The sequence below is a fragment of the Mustela putorius genome, unplaced genomic scaffold, assembly GCF_011764305.1.
Source record: "Mustela putorius furo isolate JIRA1106 unplaced genomic scaffold, ASM1176430v1.1 tig00003858_pilon_pilon_pilon, whole genome shotgun sequence".
Lineage (NCBI taxonomy): Eukaryota > Metazoa > Chordata > Mammalia > Carnivora > Mustelidae > Mustela > Mustela putorius.
The window spans coordinates 9,991,246-10,015,763 of record NW_025422010.1 but is presented as its reverse complement, the minus strand read 5'-3'; the positions used below and the strand labels follow the sequence as shown (position 1 = coordinate 10,015,763).

Here is a 24,518-nt window from a genome sequence, read left to right as displayed (position 1 = left end):
CATTCTATTTAATATTTGCTACATATCCAACTATTCCAAAACTCAGCAGTTGAAAATAACATTTCCATTTTGCCACAATTTTGTGGGCCAGCAAAGACTTGTCTGCACAGTTCCCGCTTGGGATGTTGGCGCTGCCATCATCTGACACTCAGCCACGTGGCCTTCCATGATGGTCCACACATGGCTATCAGTGATGCCAGTTGTTGGCTGGAAGTTCTTTGGGACTACAGAGCAGAATGCCTGCATATGATCTCTCCAGTGTGGCAGGTTCAGGGTGATTGGACCGTATACGTGGTGGCTGGGTTTTTCTTCCAGAAAGCTGGCTTCCCTGGGAAACCAGGTTGAAGATGTATAGCCTTCTCTGACAAAAGCCTTGAGAGCTACCCATTGTCCCACTGTTACATTCTGTTGGTTGTACATGGTCATTAAGGTTGACCAACCCTATTCTTGATGGGATAAGTGTCAGATTTTGCAGCCATATTTTAAAATCAACACATCTAACCATATATGTAGGAAGTCAAGGAAAAGGGAGGTAGAAATTAAAGTCCACTTTACTTGTCTTCTGTAGAGGGTGATTCTTCCTAAACATATCTAGTCATGTTAGATTCATCATGCAGTGAGAATTCTACCAGATTCAGTAGAGTATCTTACATAACCAATAGAAAGTCTCTGATGTTAGAAGGTTAGGAACAATTTCTGGGTTTTATTTAAAAGTTTATATCACACTCAGAATTTGCTTTATCATTGTACTGTAATCCTACTGTGCTACCTGTCTCCTGATCTATCATTCTGATGTTCTACAACAGTTGATGTTTATTTGAACAGAATTACAAACTGAGCCTCAGCTGCTGCATTGCATTCCTGTAATGGAATGCGTTAAGTAGCTTGTACTCCCGGAAATAGGTGATTTCCCTGAGGGCACTTTTGGAGTCCCCAAGGGCAAGACCCAAAAAGGAACCTCTCCAGGTCCTCCCCAGGTGTTAGGCACCTCTCTTCTCCTCTTCCTGGGCCTTATTGAGGACCCGTATGAGCAACTCTAGGATTGCAGCCTTGTTCCAGGGAGTCCCAGTGCTTTTCTGATACAGTGAGAACAAGCTGCATTTCCTGGCCAGAATCAGTCTATTTTGATTGAGTTCTTGAAAGCTGCTGTCAAATGTTAGCTTTGCTTAATATCAGAAAGTTGTTTTGTTTTGTTTTTCCCCTACCAAAACTGCACAAATGTTCATCATTCTGATAAAATACAAATCTTAGGGACACCTGGGTGGCTGAGTGGGTTAAGCCTCTGCCTTCGGCCTCAGGTCATGATCTCAGGGTCCTGGGATCAAGCCCCGCATGGGGCTCTCTGCTCAGCTGGAAGCCTTCTTCCCCCTCCCCCTCCACCTACCTCTCTGCCTGCTTGTTATCTCCCTGTCAAATAAATAAATAAAATCTTTTAAGAAAAATACATATCTTAATAGACACATCCATCCTTCAAGGCTTATCCCATTCTCCTATGGCTCCTTTGAAATTCAGACATTGAAAGGGGGCAGGGAGGAAGGAGGGGTAGGTGCTGGGACACCTGTCCTTGCAGGCCTCTTTGGAACATGCTTACCCCCATCTTATCTTTATATATAGTTCAAGTAGCCCAGTTCATGATCTGCTCTTAGAAACTGCTTGTAACTCCAAGGCTAGTCTCTTCTCTGTTCTCCTTATGTCATCTCTCTCCATTGATCTGATATGGTGAGGGACAAAATGTAAGAAAATATGGGAAGTTAAACCTTACTCAAACATGAATCTTTACATATTGTGTTTTTGACTTGTTAAAACTTCACATGCACTCATATAGACATCATTGAAGAAAATAATACATTGCCTTTTTAAAAAACTGAAAATATAGTTAATATAACTTCACTTATTAGGTAAGTTGAGTTCATTTTCTATAAATTCATCTTCAGTTACATGTGAGAAAAGCATTATTTTAGTGCCCTGCTCACTTAAATAGCAGAGATTGTTACGTGATTTTTTTTTTTTTTTAATTTTTGTGAGCTTTGTTTCTATCAATACATTACATTACTGGGTGAGAGTGAGAGCGTTCTATGGGAGACTATTAAGCCCCTTCCCTCTCTTGCATTGAGCAAGTGTTAAGTGAGTATTCATTATGTACTAAGCACTTATCATTGACTATATCCAGTGTATTCTTTATTTTGGATATCCTGTGGGCCCCACACAATTAAAGGCAAAGGACATCAGCTTGATTATCATAAAATATCACTGATAATACTTTTTTCCCCCTAGTGTCTATCAAGTGGTTGTTGAGGAAGAACGTCCTCGAAGAACTAAAAAGACAACAGAAATCTTGAAGTGCTACCCCGTGCCAATTCACTTCCAGAATGCGTCCATACTGAACTCCCAGTACTACTTTGCTGCAGAATTCCCAGCGAACAGTATCCAAGCTGCTCAGCCTTTTACTATTGGTGATAATAAGACATACAACGGCTACTGGAACACTCCCCTTCTCCCCCATAAAAGCTACAGAATTTATTTCCAAGCTGCTAGTAGAGCCAACGGGGTAAGTTTTATAGATGGCTATTTCCTTAGGCTATTTAGAGTTATTAATGTGAACATGGATTAAAGAAGAGAGTAGTCAGAAATAAAGGCATGCTTTTGTGTGTTTTTACTTAGGGCAAATGTGGGTTTTCTTTCTCTTTCTAAACTTATTTTCACCTAGAGAAATTTATGGAAAGAAATGAATATATTTGTATTTGTTTTTGGTAGGAAGACTATGTTGTCAACATGATGGTTTTTATTTTCAGTTTTTACTTGTTACCAAAAGTTGGCTAACAATTCTGCTTAGCTTACTATTTTACAGGAAAATAGTATAGTTGCAACACATACATTCAGCTCATTTAAAATTTTGTGAGATATACAACATCTGTCTTTTCAGCATATTCTGTCCCATTTCTTTAGTTTCACAAGAGTTTATGCTTCCTGTAGCTGTGACTAAATTAGGTATCCTTTTTTCTTGCTAAGAGAAAACAGCTTTAGAAAGATAAGATGAAAACAAAATAAAAACTCTGGAGTCATTTCTGAATTTTTTCCCTTTCCTGTTCAGGCCAACCAGAACTATGGTAAGATACTAAAGTCTCCTTAGAAAGAAGTGTGAGTTTTCCAGCATGGGTCTAAGTATCAGCATAGACTTGACTTTTGCCAGTGCAAAGGGGAGAAATCTAGGACCCTGAGTTCTCTGCCAGTAGCATCTGCCCAGAGAGCAAGCAAGGATCTGGAGAAGCTGGGACCGCTAGGCAGGACATCTTGGGGGTAGCTCCTCATTCAACACCCGCCCCAGAAATGCCCACAGTCTTCAGCTATGGAACTGCAAAATGAATCTGAGTGGGGTTCCAGAAGTAATCATTCTGTGATTAACACCACACTTGGGGAAAATGAGATCTTCTTTATCGGCATTTGAATAGAATGACAGATAGTCCTATTTGTTTTAAATAAAACATGAATAGTGATTTTTTTTTCCTCCCTCTTTATTTGACACAGGAAACCAAAATAGACTGTGTCCGAGTGGCCACAAAAGGTAGGTTGAAACTGTGGGATGCTCTCCCAGTTTATGTCCTTTAAAAATTTAGATGGTATTTCAAAACTTCTTAGAATGTTAACTCCACTTAAAGAAGTGTATGTATGTGTGGGTAGGGGTATTAGAGTCTAAGCAGTTAACAGGGACTCACTATTTCATGTAGATTCTTTCTAAATTAAGGAATCATATGATTGTGTTCCAAGCAGTTTTCAGTGGTTAGCTTTCTCAGAATTCTTTTAAAATAAAAGTAATGTTTATGTGATCTAAGTACAGGTTTTTTAAACCAGAGGAGTACTGTGGCTGATGAATCTTCACTTGCAAAGTAGTAGAATATTGTCTGCTATTTTTAAGCAAAGACCTAGTGATAACAGCTCTCCCAAGTGGAGGGCATGGGCTTTTTTCACTGAAGGTTTTCACTGACAACAGGTCTCTTGAACCCAGGAACTAGGTGGTGTTAATGGAACTTCTGTTTCCCAGGCCCAGTTAAAATTCTGAGAAAATGTGATCAAGGACCAAATGTAGAAGTGGCTGGGGTGAACCACCATGGGCTTACTACAGACAGCCTCCTGAAAAAAAGAGTAGAGTTGTGTGTGGGCACGAGCTGTGATGTCATGTTCTCAGCCTTGCAGTGTGGTTTTAGCCAGCATTTAGGAAGCACTTCAGAAAATGCTTTGAAAAATATAAAGTCCTGCATTAAAATGAGGCATTATAAATTAACACTTGTGGTTGAAAACACCCTTTCAGACCATCCCAATGACCCTGAACACAATGAATTCTGTGTGATTTAGAAATTCAGAAATGACTGCTTAAAGGCATTGTTGGGTCTGTAGTATTAGAAGTTATTGGGCTGTAGGCAAGTCACTTGACTTCTGTTGGATGAAACTATCTTGTTTTTTGTTGTTTCCCTCTCAGGGAGTGTAGTTTCCTATGTCATAACATCCATCTGCATTTTCAAGTTTCTCATTGAATTCTTATTTCTTAAAGATATATGACCTTTTAATCAGTTAGCTCAACAAATATTTCTTAGTTTCATTATAATGGGCTAAACACTGTGTCAGGTACTCACATTACTTGTATTTTATTGGTCCTCATGGGCTCATAGTTCTGTTTCCAACAATCTATGCATATTGATTTTGAAACCCTTAGTTTTTTATATCATATTGTACCTGGCTAAGTGCCTTTATTTTTAGGAATAAATTAATAATGAATGAAATTACAGATATCAGTTGTGTTTTATAAACTGTAATATGTGCTTAGCTATTAGTTATTACAGTTTTATGAAGCCCTCAAATGAGGTATCGATGTCCTGAGACCTCCAGACCACTGCCCATGCTCTAATTGCTGGATTGAATTCTTCCCCTTGGGGTCTGAAAGAGTAAATCCAGTTCCAGTGCCTAATTTATAATGCCTTACATTTAACATAATAGCTGAAAGATTTGAAAGCACGGTCATACATGTGTTATCTATTTCTTCAACATTACTGTGAGAAAAGAAGCAGGCATTGCTATTTTTATATTTTAAATGAAGAAAATGCATATTTTTAGAGACGACTTGCCTGACCAAGGTCACTCAGCTGATCTGTGGGTCAAGGCTTAATTCCAAACTTTTGGACTCCGACTCGCAGTGTTTCACTATGTTTCATGGCTCTTCATCCAGCAGAACCTCTAATAAATCTGATTATAGTACTACATTGTAGAAGTGTCTGCTCTCCCCTTTATTAAAATCAAGACCCTGACCAGTTTCCTTTGAAAACAGTGAAGTATCTACCATCGTGTTCAGCTACAAAGCTAAACAATTATATAAGTAACACCCCTGTAGATACGGAAATCTGACGTTGGCCATTTTCACAATAGATTGACTTTGATGGTGAATTGGATCATTTTCTTCCATTGGCTAGATTTAATCAATATTCTCTTTTGTTTTTCAATTCACCCAAGGATGATTAGACAATCAGTTGACCTGATTGACTAAATATTCCCCACTCATATTTTCTGAGTCATTGCAAACATTGATCTAGCAACAAACTCTCTCCACATCAACTCTTTTGGGGAAAGAGGGGAACAGATGTTAATAGTCATTATGTAACAATGTCATGTCTATTCACGAAAGTGTAAGGCAGGAGGACACCTCGGGAGAATATCTCCTTGTTAGGAAACTGCACTATCCCATACTATTTTATTTTATTATAATCTACAGCACAGATTCAGTGAACTCTCTTTACAGCACAGTCTAATGTCTACCCTCCACCCCCATCCCCTCCCCCACCACAGTCAGATCATTTTTCTTTATTCATGTTAAAGATTCCTTCAGCAGTGCAGGAAACCTTCCATCTTGACTACTTAGTCAAAATAGAGAAATAGTTCTAATAACTCTACTTGTCCCTTGCAGTAAAGATGCTGGAAATTTTAAAAAGTTGAAAATTTCTGTGTTTTGCCACATATGGCCAACAGTGTGGTGGATTAATTGAATTTCCAGGCACTAAACCACTTTCCTAAGCAGCATTTTGAATTTACAAAGATGTCGATGTTCTCATGAGAGAACTGTTGACAAGTATCTTTATAGAGAAAGTATGGAGGTGGATTTGTTTTCACAGGAAGCTAGTTTGTAATTTCAAGTATGGGTATGTCTCTTGAAGATATATTTCATACTATTTATACATTTAATGTTGTGATTATTTTAATCACATTCCACAGGCATATTTTGACACTAATCATCTCAAATATAAAGCCTCATAAAAATTAGACATAGGAAAAACCCTAAGGTGTGTTCTTACCTATATCCATATATGTGGGGGATTGCGATATTTTCCTGTACCCTTTGATTTAACATCCAGATTCCTCATAGGTGTATGTGACTCTATTTTTTTTTTTGTTGGCTATAGGCAAACTCATCATAGAACATTCTGTCTCAAGTTAAAAGATAAAGACACCATACAATAATAGAATATACCTGATGTTTGGATGTTACCCTCAATCTGTATGGTGAAGTTAGTAGACGAGCTTTTAGCTAGACTTCGATTCTCTTAGTTTTATTTTGATTTTTAATCACATTCACATTTTTATAGTGGGATTCTTTTCAAGACCGCTTTGGTCCAACTGTACCTTAGCAGTTAGTGTATGTATTTTCTTTGACTTTTGCATACCTTATGACTACCTTGTGGTAGGGTTAAAATTCTTTATGCTAGTTCTGGAAGATTTTGTTGATTATCGATTCTAAACCGACAGGATACACTTAAAAATAAAAATCTGTCTTGTAGGTAAATTGGCCTTCTCATATTAAATGAGGTATATCCATTCTAATTGATAAAATAATCAATTTAAACTGTATACTTTGCATCAATCTTCCATAAAATAATATTTTCCCTAACATGATACCAGCTGTCTTTCTCTGTGACAGTATAGCCATTTGGGGCTTTCTTGGTATATGTTTATTTTAAAATGTATGTGGGCACCTACTAAATGTTAGGCGTAGTATAATCTGTGAGAGTTCCTAATATGTAAATGTGCCACTTTTAGGTTTTTAAGGATTTGGGGTTCATAAAAGTTTTGGGGTTTTTTGTTTGTCTCTTTGTTTTTAGTGTATGGGGACTAGAATCATATGTGTGTACTTCTTTTCCTTTCTTTGCTATTACTTGGCTAACAACAGTATAACTAGGACTTGAAAAAAAAACCCAAAAAACTCATGAGAACACATGCTAAATTCCTTCCAAAAGCATTATAGGAGTCAGACTATAAGTCTAAAAGAAAAAGAAAACAAACCATTACTCTAGTGTCATATTTCAAGGTGAATTTTTTGTGCAAAAAATGCTTTATTGTATTTAAACTCAGTATTTTATTTAACTTATGTTTGTACTGCAATGTGCACATGCTTTACTGGAAGACCTTCAGAAAACTTTGAAGGATTTCCATTGTCCTGATACAATTTCTACATAGATTCAGAAATTTGAATATTTCTTTTTTTAATCACTAGGCCCTTTGAGAAGAAGTTTCTCTAGACTGTTTTCCTGTTCACTGTTTTGTTCAATGAAATACCATCGTTTCTAGGCCACACTGCTACAGAATGAAAACACACCGATAAAAGAGCTGAAAAGAATGTCTGTTGACATGCAAAGCTAATTAAGAATCCTTTTATCTATTCATATTCAATACAGAAGAAAACAAATTATGTAGTAAGACCACTCATCTGTGCTAATCTGCTATCATTTAGTTATGGATTTAGAAATAGAAATATAGATATGATCTACATTTGTCTTTCAGCATTTTGTAGAGAAAATATTTTCTTTGATTGATCTGAAGTCGTCTTCCCAATGTATGTCATGAGTACATCCAGGCCCCCTGAGAAGTTACTAAGGAAAAGAAAACCTTTTAAAATTTGTCCAACCTTATGTTTCCCAAATTATTTGATCCAAACTCATTTTTCAAGAAGCATGAAAGTCATGCCAAAGAGTCTGGTAAATATTGGTTCCTCACATTCCAGGAGATTCCACCACACAGGACTGAAATTATACTTTGGATGTCTGGTCCACTTTTGCGCTTCCATTCATACCTTTGGACCTAAAGGAGATCCTAAATTTATCAGCAACTATTAGAGACTATCTTCAAAGCAGAGGGTTGGGATTTCTGACTTTACCTTATCAAATTTAGCAGCATTCTGTTTTATCATACATTTTTATTGATATTTTAAGACAGGGGGCAGCAAATTTTTAGGCAAAGGGCAGATGGTTAAATATGTTAACCTCGTGAGCCATATGGTCTCTGTCACAACTACTCAGCTCTCCCGTTGCTATGTTAGAGCAGCTGAGGGTGATATGTAAGCAATTAAGGCTGACTATGTTCCAATAAGACTTTATTTGCAAAAGGAGGCCATGGGCCAGCTGACTCCTCTTTTAAGGTAATTTGTAACAGAATCTAGTTTTTTTTTTTCTTTCTGGTAACTAAAAATAATAGTCCCAAATACTTTAGAAGGCAGAACATGGAGATCATATAGAAATCCTTCTTGACACCTATAATGATACCTTTTCTATGGGGGTTTTGAGCCTCCAGTTGCAATTTGCCCTTCCTTTAGTAGTGAATACATACATGGCTGCCCCACGTAGCCATTTTCAAGTAACTTTTTATTCATATTGTTCACCTTTTCCAGTATTGGGTAGATGCTCTGTTTTTGATAAGACACTATAATTGTTCTTGAAAGCAGAGTAGGTCACATTTTCCTGAATGTAATAGAAAACCTCACAGGAATGTTGGTTGAACAACAACAGTCAATGACCAAGCAAATGTTACATGTATAAACTTGGTACAACTTTGTGTAACCGGTATTAGGGATCCCATTTTACTGTTTGCAATTGATTGTATCAGTATGCAAAATTGCATACTATGCCCTATCAAGAAAATTATCTCTGTAGTACCTCAGGAGTCCTCCCATCTCCTGACCCAGCCAGAAGTTTATTCATCTCACTTAGCAAGACGAGAAAGTTTTCATTAACAATGTGTGAAAGACAATTATCCCACTTTTGAACCCAGTCGCTACAGTTGTTAGTTATAAGGAGCAGCACCGTCTGAATGGTGCAGAGGGATGTTTCAAAATATTATGCAGCAGCAGTTTTGGGTTTAATTGTGTGCAGATGGTAGATGATCTATTTTCCTTACTCGCTGCCACATTTCTAATAGCACCCAGGCTGTTCCATGTAAATTAGTAATCTTTCATGTAAGCCTGTCCTTAATTTTCCAATATTTTTTCTTTGCATCGTTTTCCAGCTGTATCATGTTAGAACTGACGTTTTAATTTTCTATTTTTCCCCCAATATCTGTGTGTCATAAATGTTAACCATTTAAACACAACTGCTGAGCTGTGCAGGCAAACCCAAGAACCCCGACTGGTCTGCTTCAAGACTCTTAATCATGTCTTGGGTCACATGTGGTCCCTGACAACGACAGCAAGGCGATTACTCATTTTCCTTTCTTGAACCGATGCTTTGAGATGCATTTTTTTATTCAGTCCTTTCATGTGACAAAATCAGTTTCCTAAATGGAAATGTTCTCCGTGAAATTTAGTTATCAGAGAAATTTTTCTACCTAAAAAATATTTTTAGGAAAAGAAGATAATGTGCTCCACAAAGGTGATTTTAGCAAGAAGAGAAAATATTGTGACTTCAGCAGCAGAATTTTAAGCAACCTGATAAATTTTAAAAGCCTAAAGTCGGGATCGTCAGAATTAGCAACGAATCATTCAGACACTATGCTCAATAGCAGTCGGAAACACTCTTCAGTCTAGAGCCTTATTTAGGACTTGTGTTTTGTTTTTATTTTTTTATTTTTTCCCCCTTCGGTTAATCTACCCCAAATCTCAGCCAAAGCTTGCAATTGGGTCATAGTTAGAACTCAAACTGCCTGACGAAAGCCTGTTTAAGGGAAAAGAATTCCAAAAATTCAACACTTTGCTATGTTCTTTTTTTTTTCTTTTTTTTCTTCTCTTTTTGTTGTTGTTGGAACAAAGTTGAGACGATGTGATATACTGATCGAGATTCTCCTTGCTAGCCTAGCTTCAGTCTGGCTTTTTCTTCCCTCATGCATGCTGACCTGGGAATCTTCCTTTGCCATAGCTGCGATAATCGTGACTCAGCTTACAACACCTTACATTCGCATCGCCCCTGCCGCAGGCGACGACCAACTGACAGGTCAGACGTTCAAGTATAGATGAGTCATCTTGCCCATTTCCTGCTCATTTTTCTCAGCTTTGTTTCCCCTCTACATTTCCTCCTTTGCTTAAGGCTTGTTTACAATGTTTCAGACTCTTGGTACAGACCTGTGCCCGCATTAAATTAAGTGATGTGCTTGGCCTCTTCTGTGTGCGCATTTATACCCACGCATTAAGCACAACGCCACTGCATGTTTCCATTGTGTGTTTGTCTGTTGGTTTGTTCCTTTTGAGCCTAATGTTAAACAGAATGAAATTTGCTGGACTTGCGGTAGCAATGCCATCCAACAGGGTTTCAGTCAAAATATAGAGAGACGGATGCCCCGTTATGCAAATTAACCTAAAAAGCCTTTGCAGGATGAGGGTGAGCGAGGTTTATTTTCCACCTTGTAGGGTCTAGTTTGCACGCACATTTAGCAACACACAGTCTTGAATTGGAGCCACCCAAAGCTGTTTGGGGTGACACCGTTCAAACAGCTTTTCATGTACTTACAACTGCAGCAGAGCTGACTGTATTCCTTCTAGAACCAAAGTGTTTATATAAAGCAGTGACACATCTGCAAGTCAAATGCATTGAATAATTTAGGGAAGTTTTTAAAAAATTGAATGGCTTTGAGTCATGGAGTTGAACTGCGTGCTTCTCTGTAAAAGGAAAAGCACACAGAAAGAGAACTTAGCTAAGAGAAATTAGCTTCTCCATCCATACTATCTCTAAAGGTGTATGGACATCTGCAGAAACACCTAAGGAAAGAGCCCAGTCAATTACTCCAGATCGAAGGTGAGTGGCCAGAGAACCCCAGAAGACAAATTTTTGTCCAGCAGTAAAAGCAAGCCATGGTCAAGATGTCTGATAGAATTACATGGGCAGGGTTCAAATTCTGGTCCCAGGGACATCATCGATGTTGTAGTTTGTGGCAGGTTGTAGAACATTCTGCCACTTTCCATAGAATTCCACTCCAGCAATTGTTTTAAGTGTATGCAACAAGGGAATATTCTCTAACGTTTAAAGACGGGGGGAAAGCATAGCTTAACTCATGGTAAGAATTCATAAATGTTTAAGTTGTTCTGCGAGCTTATTATTTTGGAAAATAAAAGCTACTGAGACTCTGGAAATGTACAGATTGAGTTTCGTAAGGCGAAGAAATGTAGGCTAATTCTACTTCTTCCTCCCCTGGAATTCTCTACACATTTCCAGTCCTCTGTTTTAGGGCCTGAAAGCTATAAAATTATTATTAACTGTTCTGCTTCTGTTGCTTCCAAGTTTCTTTTCAAGCACATTTCTTTTACTGATTCAAGTCCTACTTGTTACAGACTCTTTCTTACCCTGAATTTCTGAAGTGCTCTTCCCAAACAATAGAAGTGCTTAAGGGGTAGTGTCTCTCTTAACATAAGCTTTCCACTCTAAAACCTTCCTACGTAAGGACTGCACATGGCCCGTGGTCAGGTTAGGTGTCCATCGTGGAAGTAACCTGAGATCCTTGAGCAAGTCTGACCCCCAGCTGGCACCAATGTTGTCAGCTAACCATTAAAAATGGGTTGGCCCCACTATCCTTTAATAAATGCTGTGCTGTTCTCAAGCTTTGCCTGAATCTACTACTTCCATATTAAGCATGCTGTTTACTAGACATAAAGTAAGTGAGACTTCTGAAACATAGATTTCTCTCTAAAACTTGCATAATTAAGAAGATACCTCATAAATCAGCCTCCTTCCCAAAGCTTTCCAATCCAGCGTATCTTGTTACTTGGGAACTAGTCTGTGAAGGACACATATATTGCTGTACTGTATGGCTGCCATTCATTTAAAGGCTGCAGGAGATCTCCATCATTTATTTTGGTTTATTAGATATTAAAATGATGGAGTGTTAGAATAAGCCTCAAAAACCAGTAAAAAAAAAAAAAACCTACTTCTGATCTTTTTCTTTTTTTCAGTATTTACCGCTGGTTTTAATGATGGTTAATCTAACCCAGATAAAATCAAAATCAAGTAATATTTCTTTTGCCTTTTCCATTTGCATCAGCCATCAACTTTGATAGCGGTAACACTGTCTTTTTTAATAGATTTATTCATGAGTCATACTGCAAGCTTGAGGCTTAATGTGTTCAATCACTGATCTGACATTTATTGAGCACCTTCTGTGTGCCAGGTATAGATCTACTGACTTTTATAAAGAGCTTTACTCTGGATGGTTATGCAGGCTCTGGCATCAGGCATTTTGCATTAGTCACATCAAAACCCATGTACACACATGCTCTTCGGAGTGAAAACTTACCGTCATGCTCGTCATTTAGCAGTTAGTAAAAGACAACAGTTTTGTAACTAATGGGCGAAAAGGACATGGATTTCCAAGCCTTTCTCATCATGCGGAGCAGCTTAGGAAATGGTCTCTGGGACAATTGTGAACACTGCACATCTGTGACCCATTTAACAGTTGTGATTTTGTTTATTCAATCAATATCGTCCCTTCCAGAAGCCAACAGGAGACACATAAGGGATAGATATGTTCTGAAGTGCCCTCTGCGGTATTTTTGTTCATCCTGTTGTATCTGTGCTGACATCATACTTCTACAAGGGCTGCTCAAGGCTGTACTTATACTAGGAAGCTTTAGGGAGATAGTTCTCTGCAACATAGTTCCTTCGTCCCAGAACATGACACGTGAAGCTTGAGTTTTCCCTGGCATGGGTGGGCCCTCACTCACTTGCCTAACAAAGAACACAAGCGCCCTGGTGACCTGATGTCGGCACCAGGACTGTGCCAGACACAGCAGAATTCTCCTAGATTTAACTGATCTGATTCATTGAGCAAAGGCAGATCAGTCCGCAGACCACTAGTACATTGGATGAGCAGGCCTGTCACTGCGCTGAGGAGTGTCTTTAAATTTGTCGTACTCAATCAACAGTGAGAATACATCATTATGCAACATACACAAATATACTGACACATTAGTTTAACTGAAGCAAAGACCTTAGAAACCATACTGCTAAGGCTACTCACTGAGTAAGATGCACTCTGATGTGTTCTATTCTGTTCCATCTTATTCTGTTTCTTAAAAAATTCTAGTCACTACCTACTAAGCTGATTTCATTTCCCACTCTTGGGTTGTAACCCACAGCTTTAAAAAATGCTTTACTCAACCACTGGATTTAGGAGATTATAAAAGGAAACAGAATATGTAACTGGAATAAAGGTACTATCTACCTCAAAACCACTCTAAAGAGTGCACACAGAGAAAGTTCTAGAAACTGGAAATACTTCTGGTTTCCACTTTGTTTCCTTTATTATGTGATTAATTGTCTGCAATATAGTACTGCTTTAGGAAGAAAATTAAAAGCTGTATACACTAGAAATTTCTCTTCAAGATCTTTTAGTTAATTTTACAAATATCTGTAGGCTGTTTATTTTATATGAAGATATTTCTGTTTATGATTTAATAACCCAGCCAACTCTGAAATGCTGTAGAGAATGTTTTCCTTAAACAAATTTTTTATCATCCGTTTTGGTTCACCCATACATCTAATATGATAAAATCGGTATCTTAGAATATTTATAAACAAAGTGGCTTCTGGGACTCAAGTACAGATCAGATATAGCAGAGCATGTAGAATTACTCGCTAGATATAATTAGTACTGGAGGAAAAAAAGAGAGAGCGAGAACTGGCCAACAATTATTCCCACACCGTTTTAAGTTTTGAAAAATATACATGTAGCATATGTCGGTATTGTCAAAGGTAAACACAGCTGGACATTAAAGCTGTAAAAACAGATTTTATTCAGCAACTAGCGACTGTAGGGGATAGAGGTGGGCTCCATTTTATTCAGTAACTAGCGACTGTAGGGGATAGAGGTGTGCAGATGGGACCGGTGTTTTAAAAGGAGAACGAGGGGGTAGGCAGGATGCAAACAAGGGCTCAGTGGAGTCAGGGCAGTGAAAAATTACAGCCATCAGGAAGGGTTTCTTGGTACATAAGATCCCCACCTGGTTTGCTTACTGGCGTTTATCCAAGTTGGGTTGCTGCCCTCCCCTAGGAGCTAGGAAACGGGCCCTGTCTTCAGGTGTCACTGGAACAAACCCTCAGTTCTTTGGGCAGCCTCGAGTTTCCTCAGGCAGACATTTTAAGGGGGATCAGATCATCTAAGGATACAGCCTTGAATGGTTAGAAACCATCAGTGTTCAAGTCTTGACAGGCCAAGTTTGAGGACTAGGGGAGGTAGAGTTCAGAGGAGCTGGCTGGAATTTGGTCACAGAATTTTGCCAATGTGTAGGCAAAGTGATCATGAGATAAATTCCAAAGAATTTCTTTTTCTCCTTAATGTAGCTCTTAAAACAAATAGAGTTTTGTTTTATTTATTTATTTATTTAGGAGCATGTACACGTGGGGGTAGGGGCAGAGGGAGAAGGGGAGAATCTCAAGCAGACTCCTCTCAGAGGCAAGCCTGACACAGGGCTTCATCCAATGACCCTGAGTTCATGATCTGACCCAAAGTCACAAGTTGGACGTCACTGACACCTCAATGGAGTTTCTTTTCTTTTTAATGTAAAGTCTAAACCATGGAAGTCCCTGAATTCCATCCCACTGAAGAAGTCAAGCCTCTGAATGTACGGGAACCTTCTTTGTTCTGGGCTCTGTGCTGGAGACTTGCACAGGCCTTCTTTCACTGAGAGAACACTATCAGTCTTCTCAGCTGAGAAAAGGAAACACAAAGGGATTAAACACCTCCACGGGCCCCAAAGGACTGCAATGCAGTCAAGTCAGGGAGAGAAATCAGATTCCAGGCCTTGTGACTTGAGCCCTGGGCTCTTCTAACCTCAGCGTCTGTTTGAACTTCTCCCTCTTAACCCTCCGTGCCCTCCACGCTCCCCTCCGTCCCTTCCTGGGCCCCTCAGGCCTCACTTACTTCCCACCTGGCCCGGACGCCCCACACAGCCCTTTCGGGGGGGGGGGGGGTTATGACACCTGGATGCTCTGGGCCCTTTGCCCCCTTGCCTTCACCACCTATCATCCTGGATCCCAGCCTGAGAAATCCCATCACCTGCTTACCTGGCTCCTATCTTCACACTCCCAAGTGTTGCTTGACAAATGACAGAACAGGCAGAGTAATTCTACTTGAGGTTGGTGCTTTTCCCCTCACCTTGATGTCTCCCGCTGATCAGTGAATGTCCCCTGCATACAGTTATAGAACACTGCCCTCTGCTCCCACCCAGCTCTTCCCTCAGCCCCGAGCCCGAGACAGCCAGCTCAGACCTCCCCTTCCATTGCTGTGCCCTCTGTCTTAGGCAGGCTGCCCTCTGCCAGCCATGGCACGTTCGGCCTTCCTCACAGCCCAGCGGGTCCTAGCTGTTGGGTCACAGAAGCCACCATAATTGAGGTTCACCAGCAGCAGCCCAAGGAGATTTCTCAGACCTTCACTGATAAGTGGAATCTGTAGCAAAGATCAAATTTAAGTATACCCTGAAGCCCTAACACCATCTTTCCAGAACATGTGTTTCTCCTGCCATCTTTACAAAGAATAAAGGAGAGTGCTAGATCCTATTTGTCTCAACTCATGGATTTTGAGCCCTAGGCAAGGGCTGACACTAGGCAGGAAGCCGAAATTAGGATCTAAATTTGGTGGTGACTGTAGGGGGAGGTACATGGGGAAAGGTAAGGACCTCAAATCCTTTGTTCCATAGATGCTCATTAGATGCCAGAGACCGTCCGCAGTGGAAACCCTATACATTGTCTAATCCAGTCGTTCTCAAACAGTGCTTTGTGGGTTTCCATGGGATTCCTCTCACACAGGCTTCTGGGCTGGGCACCAGCTCACGTTAGAAGAGTTATGGGTAGCATGGCAGTGGGAACATGGGCTTGAGGACTAAATCAGTCAGGTTCAAATCCCAGCTGTGTCACCTACCAGCAGAGTGATCTTGGGCAAGTTACTTCAGCTCTCTGTGGCTCAGTTTGCTCATCAGTGAAATGGGAGTTTCAGTTTTACTCACAGTAAAGTTGTGAGGATTAAATGGAGCAAGGGAAGTACTTAGCAAGCCCTCAATAAATGTGACCTATTAGTGTTTTTCTGCCTTAACACACTCTTCAATTATGGGAACAACACAAACCCTTTTATTCCTTCATTGATTCAGCAAGCACATGTTTCCTGAGTGTCTGCTACATACGGTAGACATTGTGCTCAGCTCTTAGGATATGCCAGTGAACAAAGCTTATAAAAACTCAGGTATACTGAACAGTTGTATCCTACATCTGTACTGACCTCATCCCCAGCACCTATAATAGAGGTCTTTCTCTCTACATAAAAATATATAAATATAGGAGTGCCTGGGTGGCTCAGTGAGTTAAAGCCTCTACTTTCGGCTCAGGTCATGATCCTAGGGTCCTGGGATCAAGCCCCACATCGGACTCTCTGCTCCATGGGGAGCCTGCTTCCTCCTCTCTCTCTTTGCCTGCCTCTCTGCTTACTTGTGATCTCTGTCTGTCAAATAAATAAATAAAATCTTTATATATATATATATATATACATATATATGTATATATATGTATATATATATTTATATGAGTGCCTGGGTAGCTCAGTCGGTTAAGCAACTGCCTTGGGCTCAGGTCATGATCTGGGTTCCTGGGATCGAGTCCCACATTGGGCTTTCTGCTCAGCAGGGAGCCTACTTCTCCTTCTTCCACTCTCCCTGCTTGTGCTCTCTCTCTGACAAATAAATAAAATCTTCAAAAATCTATAGATATAAAAATATATCCAGACGTTTTCACTATCATTTATATACTTAGCTCTGCCACTTGCATTTTACATTCAATAACTGATGATTTCTCCTTCAAACCAATACATATCAATCTTAAGACATTCGTTTACCAAGTTGAAGATTGTTCTTCTGTAGGGCCATGTGATGATCTTTTCACTCAGTCCCTTGTTCAGGGACATTCATATTTTCACCATTTTTTTTTTTCCTGCTAACAACAATAATCACCACCACAAACTGGAATAAATAACTGAAATATACAAAATAAAATTAATAGCTGGATAAATAAAATAACTGGAATAAAATAAAATAAAATAACTGGAAAAAATAAAGTAAAATAAATAACTGGATAAATAAAATAAAAAATTGGATAAAATAAAAAACTGGAATAAAGAACCTTGTATGTGTTCTTTCCATTATAACATTTATTTCTCAATGATTCCCAAATTGGTGTCAAAGGCCAAGTTCATTTTTTATGTACAATCCTTTCCTTCCACATTGTAGCAATTCATCCCCAAGTACCTGCTAAGCACCCCTTCTCCCAGCTCCACGTGCTTTGATGCTTACCACTTCATGCTTCCAATATGGTGCGTGAAGATGGGATTCTCCTGACCTTTCCCAAAGACAGGCATCCTGGCCTATGGTCATTGGCCATTTGCATTTCTTCTCTGTTCGTTCATACTTATTCCCATCAGTCACTCTTGTTTTGACTCCACAGTGTCCTTTGGCTTAAAGAAGTTTGCATTTTCAAATAATCAATATGTTCCCATGTTCCTTTATTTCTCCAAGGTTATTGTTTTGCCTGAGAAGGTGTTCACATCTCTGTGATTATTCAGCCAGTCCCCTGAATTTTAGCTCTCGAATTCATCTGGAAATGACCACTGATATGGTGTGGTGTATTGCCAAGGGAGAGGTCTAGATTTTTCCAGAGAGACAGCAGTTAGACTGGCTCTCCTGATTAAATAAACAGTGATTTTCTTACAGAACTGAAACGCCATATTGTCATGTGTTAAGATACATGTATAGATTTTGTCATGGTCCTCTTTGGGTCTTCCTACATATTTATCATAATTTTTTATTATGATGGCTTTTATGATATTTTATTACTTGATAAAACTAGAATTCTCCCCATACTCTTTGTCAAAAATCCCTCCCCACTGATGCCTCCTTGTTAACTTTATCAGTCCTTATGATGGCCTACAGCCTTAGGTGTTAACACACCTGTTGTTAACACTGATTCCACATCCGTTGCCCTGACCTCCCTGTTGTTCTCATTCCATCACTCCTCTTTTGTCATGCTTCCCCCTTCCACCTTTGCTCCCACTTTCCCCTTGCTTAGGAATATTCTCCCCCAGACATCAACTTGACTAACCCTCCTTCCTCTAGTACTTCTTGCTCAAGTCTACCTTCTCAACAAGGTCGGCCATGAATACTCACCCTTCTTCCTACTGCAGCCTTCCATGAGATCTCTCCCCATCCTCTCCTCACAATTTGTCCCCTTAGGCTGCTACTTTCTTCCTTTTTATAACTTTCCTCACCTTATGTGCTTACTTCTATTTGCTCCCGTCTTTCCCCTCTCATAGAATACAAGCCCTTGAGGACAGGAATCTTCATGTGCTATTTTGTGACATATCGTAGGCCCTGAGAAGTTGGTCAAGTTCACACTGGGCAGTCAGGTTCAAAAAATGCCACTGAGGTTCTCACTGGGATCTTAACAAATCTAAATATTATCCTGACTGTAGAAATATGGTAAATCTCTCCATCAATTCAAATCTTATTATAAGACTTGTAATACAAATTTGGAGTTTTCTGCATTACCTGGCCTTGTAGTTCTCCCTCTAAAAATGTATTCTAAGTTCAATGGCATCTCACCTTCTTGTGGCCATCACACCAGTCTGGACCACTACCCACACATTTTAAATACTCTCACGGATCCTTGTTGACTCATTTGCCACATGGCAGCTGGACTGACTTTTGGAAATTGAAGTCTCATTCTATCACTCCTCTTCTTAATGCCCTTGTATCGCTTCCTACAGCACTTGCATAAATTCTAAACGTCATGTTGTAGCAAAGTAGGGGGCGCATGGTCTGGCTCCTCTCACACCTGGCCCTTGCCTTCCAACACTTCCCACACTCAGTGCTGATCTTCTTTCTCATCAAAGAATCAAGCTGGATCCCACACCAGCAGTTTGCACTTCCTTTTCCCTCAGACTGAAACTCTAACCCTAATCTTCATATTTCTAGCTCCTTCTCAAAGTTCAGAATTCAGTGTGGAGGTTCTTCCCTCAGAGAAGCCTCCCTAGACCACCATACTGAAACACAATGCCTTGTTGGCCCCAGGCCATTGCCCTGCCCATTACTCTGCTTCTTTGTGCAGTTGCCAATTACTGTCTCCTCCCAGAAGGAGGGGGAGGCAGGGCTCTGTCTCTCTGTCTTATTCCCAGTATAGCGCATGGGCACCTAGCAGGTGTTCTACATTATTTACTGAACAGTTGATGACCTTTCTTGTTAAATTTAGTCCCAGATATTTTATAGCTTTCCCATATTGTTAGTAAAGTTTGAATAAATTTTGATGAGAACTAGAAACTTTTGAATCTTTTTATTTTGCTTACTTTGGACTGATTTTATGTTAGTCACAAAATTCATCTCTTCTTTAAAAAAATATAAATATAAATGTGTGTGTGTATTTGATTCAGTAGACCTTTGCACTGCAAATAAAACAGATCCATAGTTTTCAACCTATTTTTAAAAAGTACAACTTTAATCAGCCATTTATTTTAGCAAGAAAGATTTAATTTTAATTTAATTGTCTTAGAGAGTGGCCTACCCACTCACACCAACATTGTCTGTTTCCTCCCACTTCCTAGACTGCATCTGACCACTTCTCTACCTCCACCTGTCAGACCCAGCCAATGGATCTTTGGTACTCTTTAGCAACAATAAGCTGGGACAGGCTTAAGTGCAGATAGGCTGCATTTGCCCTTCTATAAACCAAGGGTTCTCTATTTGTAAATGAAGTGGTAACTAAAATTGTATTTTAACCATACTGAGGAGCTCAGAGGACTGAATACAGCTTGAAGATGGTGTGATTGTTTCCTGAATTTGAGCTTAGTCAGTGGCAGGAACAACAAGTGCAAAAGTTCAGTGGTGAAAAGTAGCATGACGAAGAATGAAATATTACCAAAAAAAAAAAAAGTCCCTCGTGGCTGGAGAGCAGAGAACATCCTGCAAAAAGGATGTGTTATTAGTGGTCAACTTGTACAGACAGACAGAGGCCAACTGGGACCTCAGAAGTTACATAAAGGACTTTCATGTTGATCCTACAAGCAATGGGCAGCCATTGAGGTATTTTCAGGGGTGGACAGGTTCAAGTTTGCACTGTACACTTCAGCCACACTAGAAACATTGGAGGGCAGATGAAATAGGCTAAAGATTGGAAGAAAACTCTAAGAAATGGAAGATTGTCCAGCAGCCTAGGAAAAAAAGAACAGAGGGAATGGGTATGAACAGAAGAGCTAAATGCCAGCAAACAGATAGAGTGTCAGCTCCAGCCCTGGGGTCTTGATAATCTGCAGTCAGCATGGAAGAGCACATGGTAGGGAATTTAAGCGACAAGTTCAAACATATAGAAGGAATGCTCTAAGTACCTTTGAGATGGAATGGTTTCATTCAACCTCTTGCGTGAGTTACCCACTTCATTTATTTTGAGAGCTATTTACCAGGGTATTCATATGAATCAAAATTGACAAAGAACATAAAGGATAATAAAACTCAGCAATATTATTTGAACATATGGTCACTCAGATAAAATCTCACCACTGTTCGCTGCAGACACTTATATTTTGTCCTTTTAAGAGTTCAGTCATTAGACTCATAAAATGTTGTGTTGAAGACTGTTAATTTTGTCGACTAGGAAATATATGTAGAAATATTTTTATCTACTACTACAGGGGCTCTATTTCTTTTATCTTGATACTTTCTACAACCCGCCACTCAGTGCTTGGTACTTCAAAGACACTCAGAGACCAGCTATAAATTTCTGGTGGAATGAATTCATGTGTAAAAGTTAAAATTCCCTTAAAGGCATGAACCAATTTCCACACCCCAGTTTTGTTTTTTTTTTTTTAAGAAAAATAATATCTGTACCACAGAGGAGCCCCCAGCTATGGCTGCCATCAGGAGAAATGGGACTCGGGGAGACAAGGACTGGGCCAAGTGTCACACAGCCATCCCATGGTTAGGTTTTGTTAGCAAGTGGGACATGCAGTTCCAGTCTGATAGAACTAAGTTATAACTTTGCCATCGCTGAAATACTTAGCTTTAGGGAGATAGGCTCTGCCCAGCTCCCAACATGTCCACTGTCCATACTGTAGGAGAGAAGTGTCACTCATTCATCCTTTATGTGAAGAGCTTCTTGTCCCCTTGAGAAGCTTGATGTGTAATTAGCTCTGTGTTAAGAGATGCAGAGAATTCAAAATCCAAAAAGTGCAATGTTCCTCTCAGGGATACCAAGGATCTTTGTTAAAACCAACATCAACAAACAAACAAAAAACCCAACATAAACTGTTGCCTAATTATTCCACACGCAAAAAAAAATTTACTAGTATCTTGAACCATGTGTAATAATGGTAAATGTTTAATGAAATAAGTTGACATATATTCAGCTGTGCTCCAAAAAATAGTACCTGTATGATAGATTCTATCTCAGTATCAGGAGCTTTGATTTAATCTTGAGAGAGAATTTTGGGTAAAAATAAAGGGAAGATAATGCCCCCTTTAGGCTTCCTTATAAATAAAAATAGCCAAACTCTTCATTTAAGCTGATAATCCATTTATTGGAAACAGTGGCTGAATTAAAGCTACCATTTTCCAATTAATCAGGTAGCCTCATTTTTCAGGTATATTATCATATCAATATGGGTGACTAGCACTTCACAAGCCCCCTTATCTTGGGCACTCTCTTTTCAAATAGTGAAGGGGGAGATGTATATACTACACATCAGTGCTGTATATACTTTGGCCATGGAGGCCAATATGGAAGGTTAGTGAGGGGAGAATTTGGTTGGAATTTCAGCATCTCTTATAAAGGTTGCTTGAGGATTCTAAAAATTTCCTTTTCCGCCGCAAAGAATGTAAAGTGAGAGGAAATTTTTATTCTTTCTGCAGCACCAGCTGAATGCATTTTAATGGGCTGTAGTGTCACTGGTGATTTATTACCCCTTTTTGTTCTTTTATGTGTTATATTTGTCATTTTGCTATGGCAGTTTCATCTATAAAACAGTATAGTTACAAGAAAATGGTGAGGGGATACAGGACTGCCATGGGAGATTCTGTTGCTTTTTCCTTGTCATTTTGGGGAAGGAAATACTGAGTCAAATGTCAAGCATTTAGTTTCAGAAATAATATATTTTAAAAGATGTATATTGCACCAAAATAGTATTGTTTTCCATTTTTGCTACATAAACTTAAGAATTTCTGTGTAACGATTTTCAATATAAGAGAACAACTTCATTTTTCAATATCCTTTTGTGTTTTCCCTTCTATCAGCAGGGTGATAAAGGAAAATAAAACAATGTATTTAACTGTCTTTTATTTGCTTATGGCATACAGCATTCTGTCTTGAAAAGAGCAAATTGAAATTTTATATTTTAGGAAACTTACCTTTTAATTTCAATATGAATCTAGGGCATTGTACAGGTCCAACACAGATGCTGCAATAAAGTTTTGAGCTCAAAATAAACCAAGTCTTTGCTAAGAGATTCAATACGTTGTGAAAAAGCAAGTGCATACAGTTTGAAAAATAATTCAAGATTTTTGCATGAAAAATTTCATATTGATGAGTTGAATTTCCTTGCCTTTTTTCTAAGGAAAGATACTTAAATTTTATAGTGAAATTAAGTTAATTCATCCTTGATATGAGTAAACATGGAAAAGTCCTGGATATTTTAAAAATATTTATCAAAATTGAGTGACACTGTCTATTTCTCTAGGTCTTTCTCTTCAACCTAGTGTACAGCACAGAACCAGACACATAGTAGATGTTCAAAAGCATCTACTTGTTGATAGATACCAATCCTGTTATTCTGATTTTCATTTTTTGCTTTAGACAAATGTCACTACAATTTAGAATATAAGGCATCAAGATTAATTCTGACAGTTTTAGGTGTAAGGCATCTGTGAAATTCATTCAGAATTTGTAGGCAAAGGGCCATGTTCTGCTGTCGTGCAATTAACTTTTTGGTTGGCTTTGAACTAATCTCTTTTATAAATAAGTATCTTTAGAATACTGTAAAATACTTATCATTTGTGAGAGGGGGTTTTTTACAACATCTGTAGATGTGATCGAATATACATACTCAGGATGGAAAGGAGTCAGAAATTCCTTCATGATCTTGACACAGCACGATAGAGAAGAAGTAGCAGATCAAGAAAACATTGAGGGTAGATCTAGAATGAATAAATGTCCCTTTCAAAGAAAGAATTCTTATTCTAAATGCTTTTTTGACCTTGTAAAAGAATCAGGGGACAATCAGGATGGGCCAGTGAAAGGAGAAAAGCACAGTCCTTCCAACAGGGACAGATTTCATTTTCCATCTTGACAATATTGGTCAATGCCAAGACGTGTTCATCAGTGACTCCAGTGGGCTAAGAGGAAGGCCTAAAGTCTTTAAAAAGAAGGGCTTCTAAAATTCTAGCAGGTTAAAATTTCCCAACCACACACCCCAACACACAAACACACATACATCCACACAACTTTTAGAAATGTCATAGTTGCCAAGGTGAGAGGATTTTGGGTGATATCCAATTCGTTCTCAAACCATGGCATTTCTAGCTTGGCCACCATTCATTCTTTTTCTTTTCTTTTACTTTTTTTCTGAACAGAAAACACATTTACTTTTTATTTGTAAATAATGTCAAACTTTAAGTTGCAAAAATAAAAATATCACAGAGAATACTGGTATAGCCTTTATCCCATTCATCTGTTGGAAACGTTTTACCCTATTTGTTCTGTCATTTGCTCTCTCCCCACACCTGTGTGCCCACACACATATGGTTTTTTTCTGAAGGATTCGAGAACAACTTACCCATGTCATGACCCTTCACCCCTAAATATTTGAGTGCATACTTGCTAAGGATAGGGATATTCTATTATATAATCATACTAGAGTTATCAACGTAATGAATTTACTCTAACTCATTATTTTCTTATTCCAGTTTGCCAAACCTAAAATGCTTTTTGCGACATTTCCCTCCTCCACTACAGGATGTAGTCTAGGATCAGTTTTTTTATTTGGTTTTATATCTGGTCAGGGTTCTCACTGTGGGAAGGCTGTGCTAGGGGCCAGGGGAAGAGAGGTTGCTCTTTTTGGTGGAACTGTAGTGTTTTTCTTGCCACTTTCCCATCTCATATGCTTGTCAAATGGGAATCCATGATTTCATGGAGGTACAGGACCAAGGGGCTATCACTTTCCTTGCTGATAAATCAGTCAAAACAGTATTTTTATTAAAAATTAGTATGTCC

General features: G+C 39.0%; 1 protein-coding gene across 10 annotated transcripts in view; it reads left to right on the top strand.

Moving 5' to 3' along the window:
- PTPRM (protein tyrosine phosphatase receptor type M) overlaps positions 1 to 24,518 on the top strand; it is a 776,839-nt gene that overhangs the window by 519,709 nt on the left and 232,612 nt on the right. For 7 of the 10 annotated variants that reach the window (XM_045065757.1, XM_045065756.1, XM_045065754.1 and 4 more), the window contains 3 exons: positions 2,275 to 2,548; positions 3,526 to 3,562; positions 10,161 to 10,235. In XM_045065757.1, coding sequence (XP_044921692.1) covers positions 2,275 to 2,548; positions 3,526 to 3,562; positions 10,161 to 10,235 — 386 coding nt within the window. The remainder of the gene's footprint in view (positions 1 to 2,274; positions 2,549 to 3,525; positions 3,563 to 10,160; positions 10,236 to 24,518) is intronic. The other 3 variants (XM_045065755.1, XM_045065759.1, XM_045065760.1) reach the window with 1 other exon arrangement.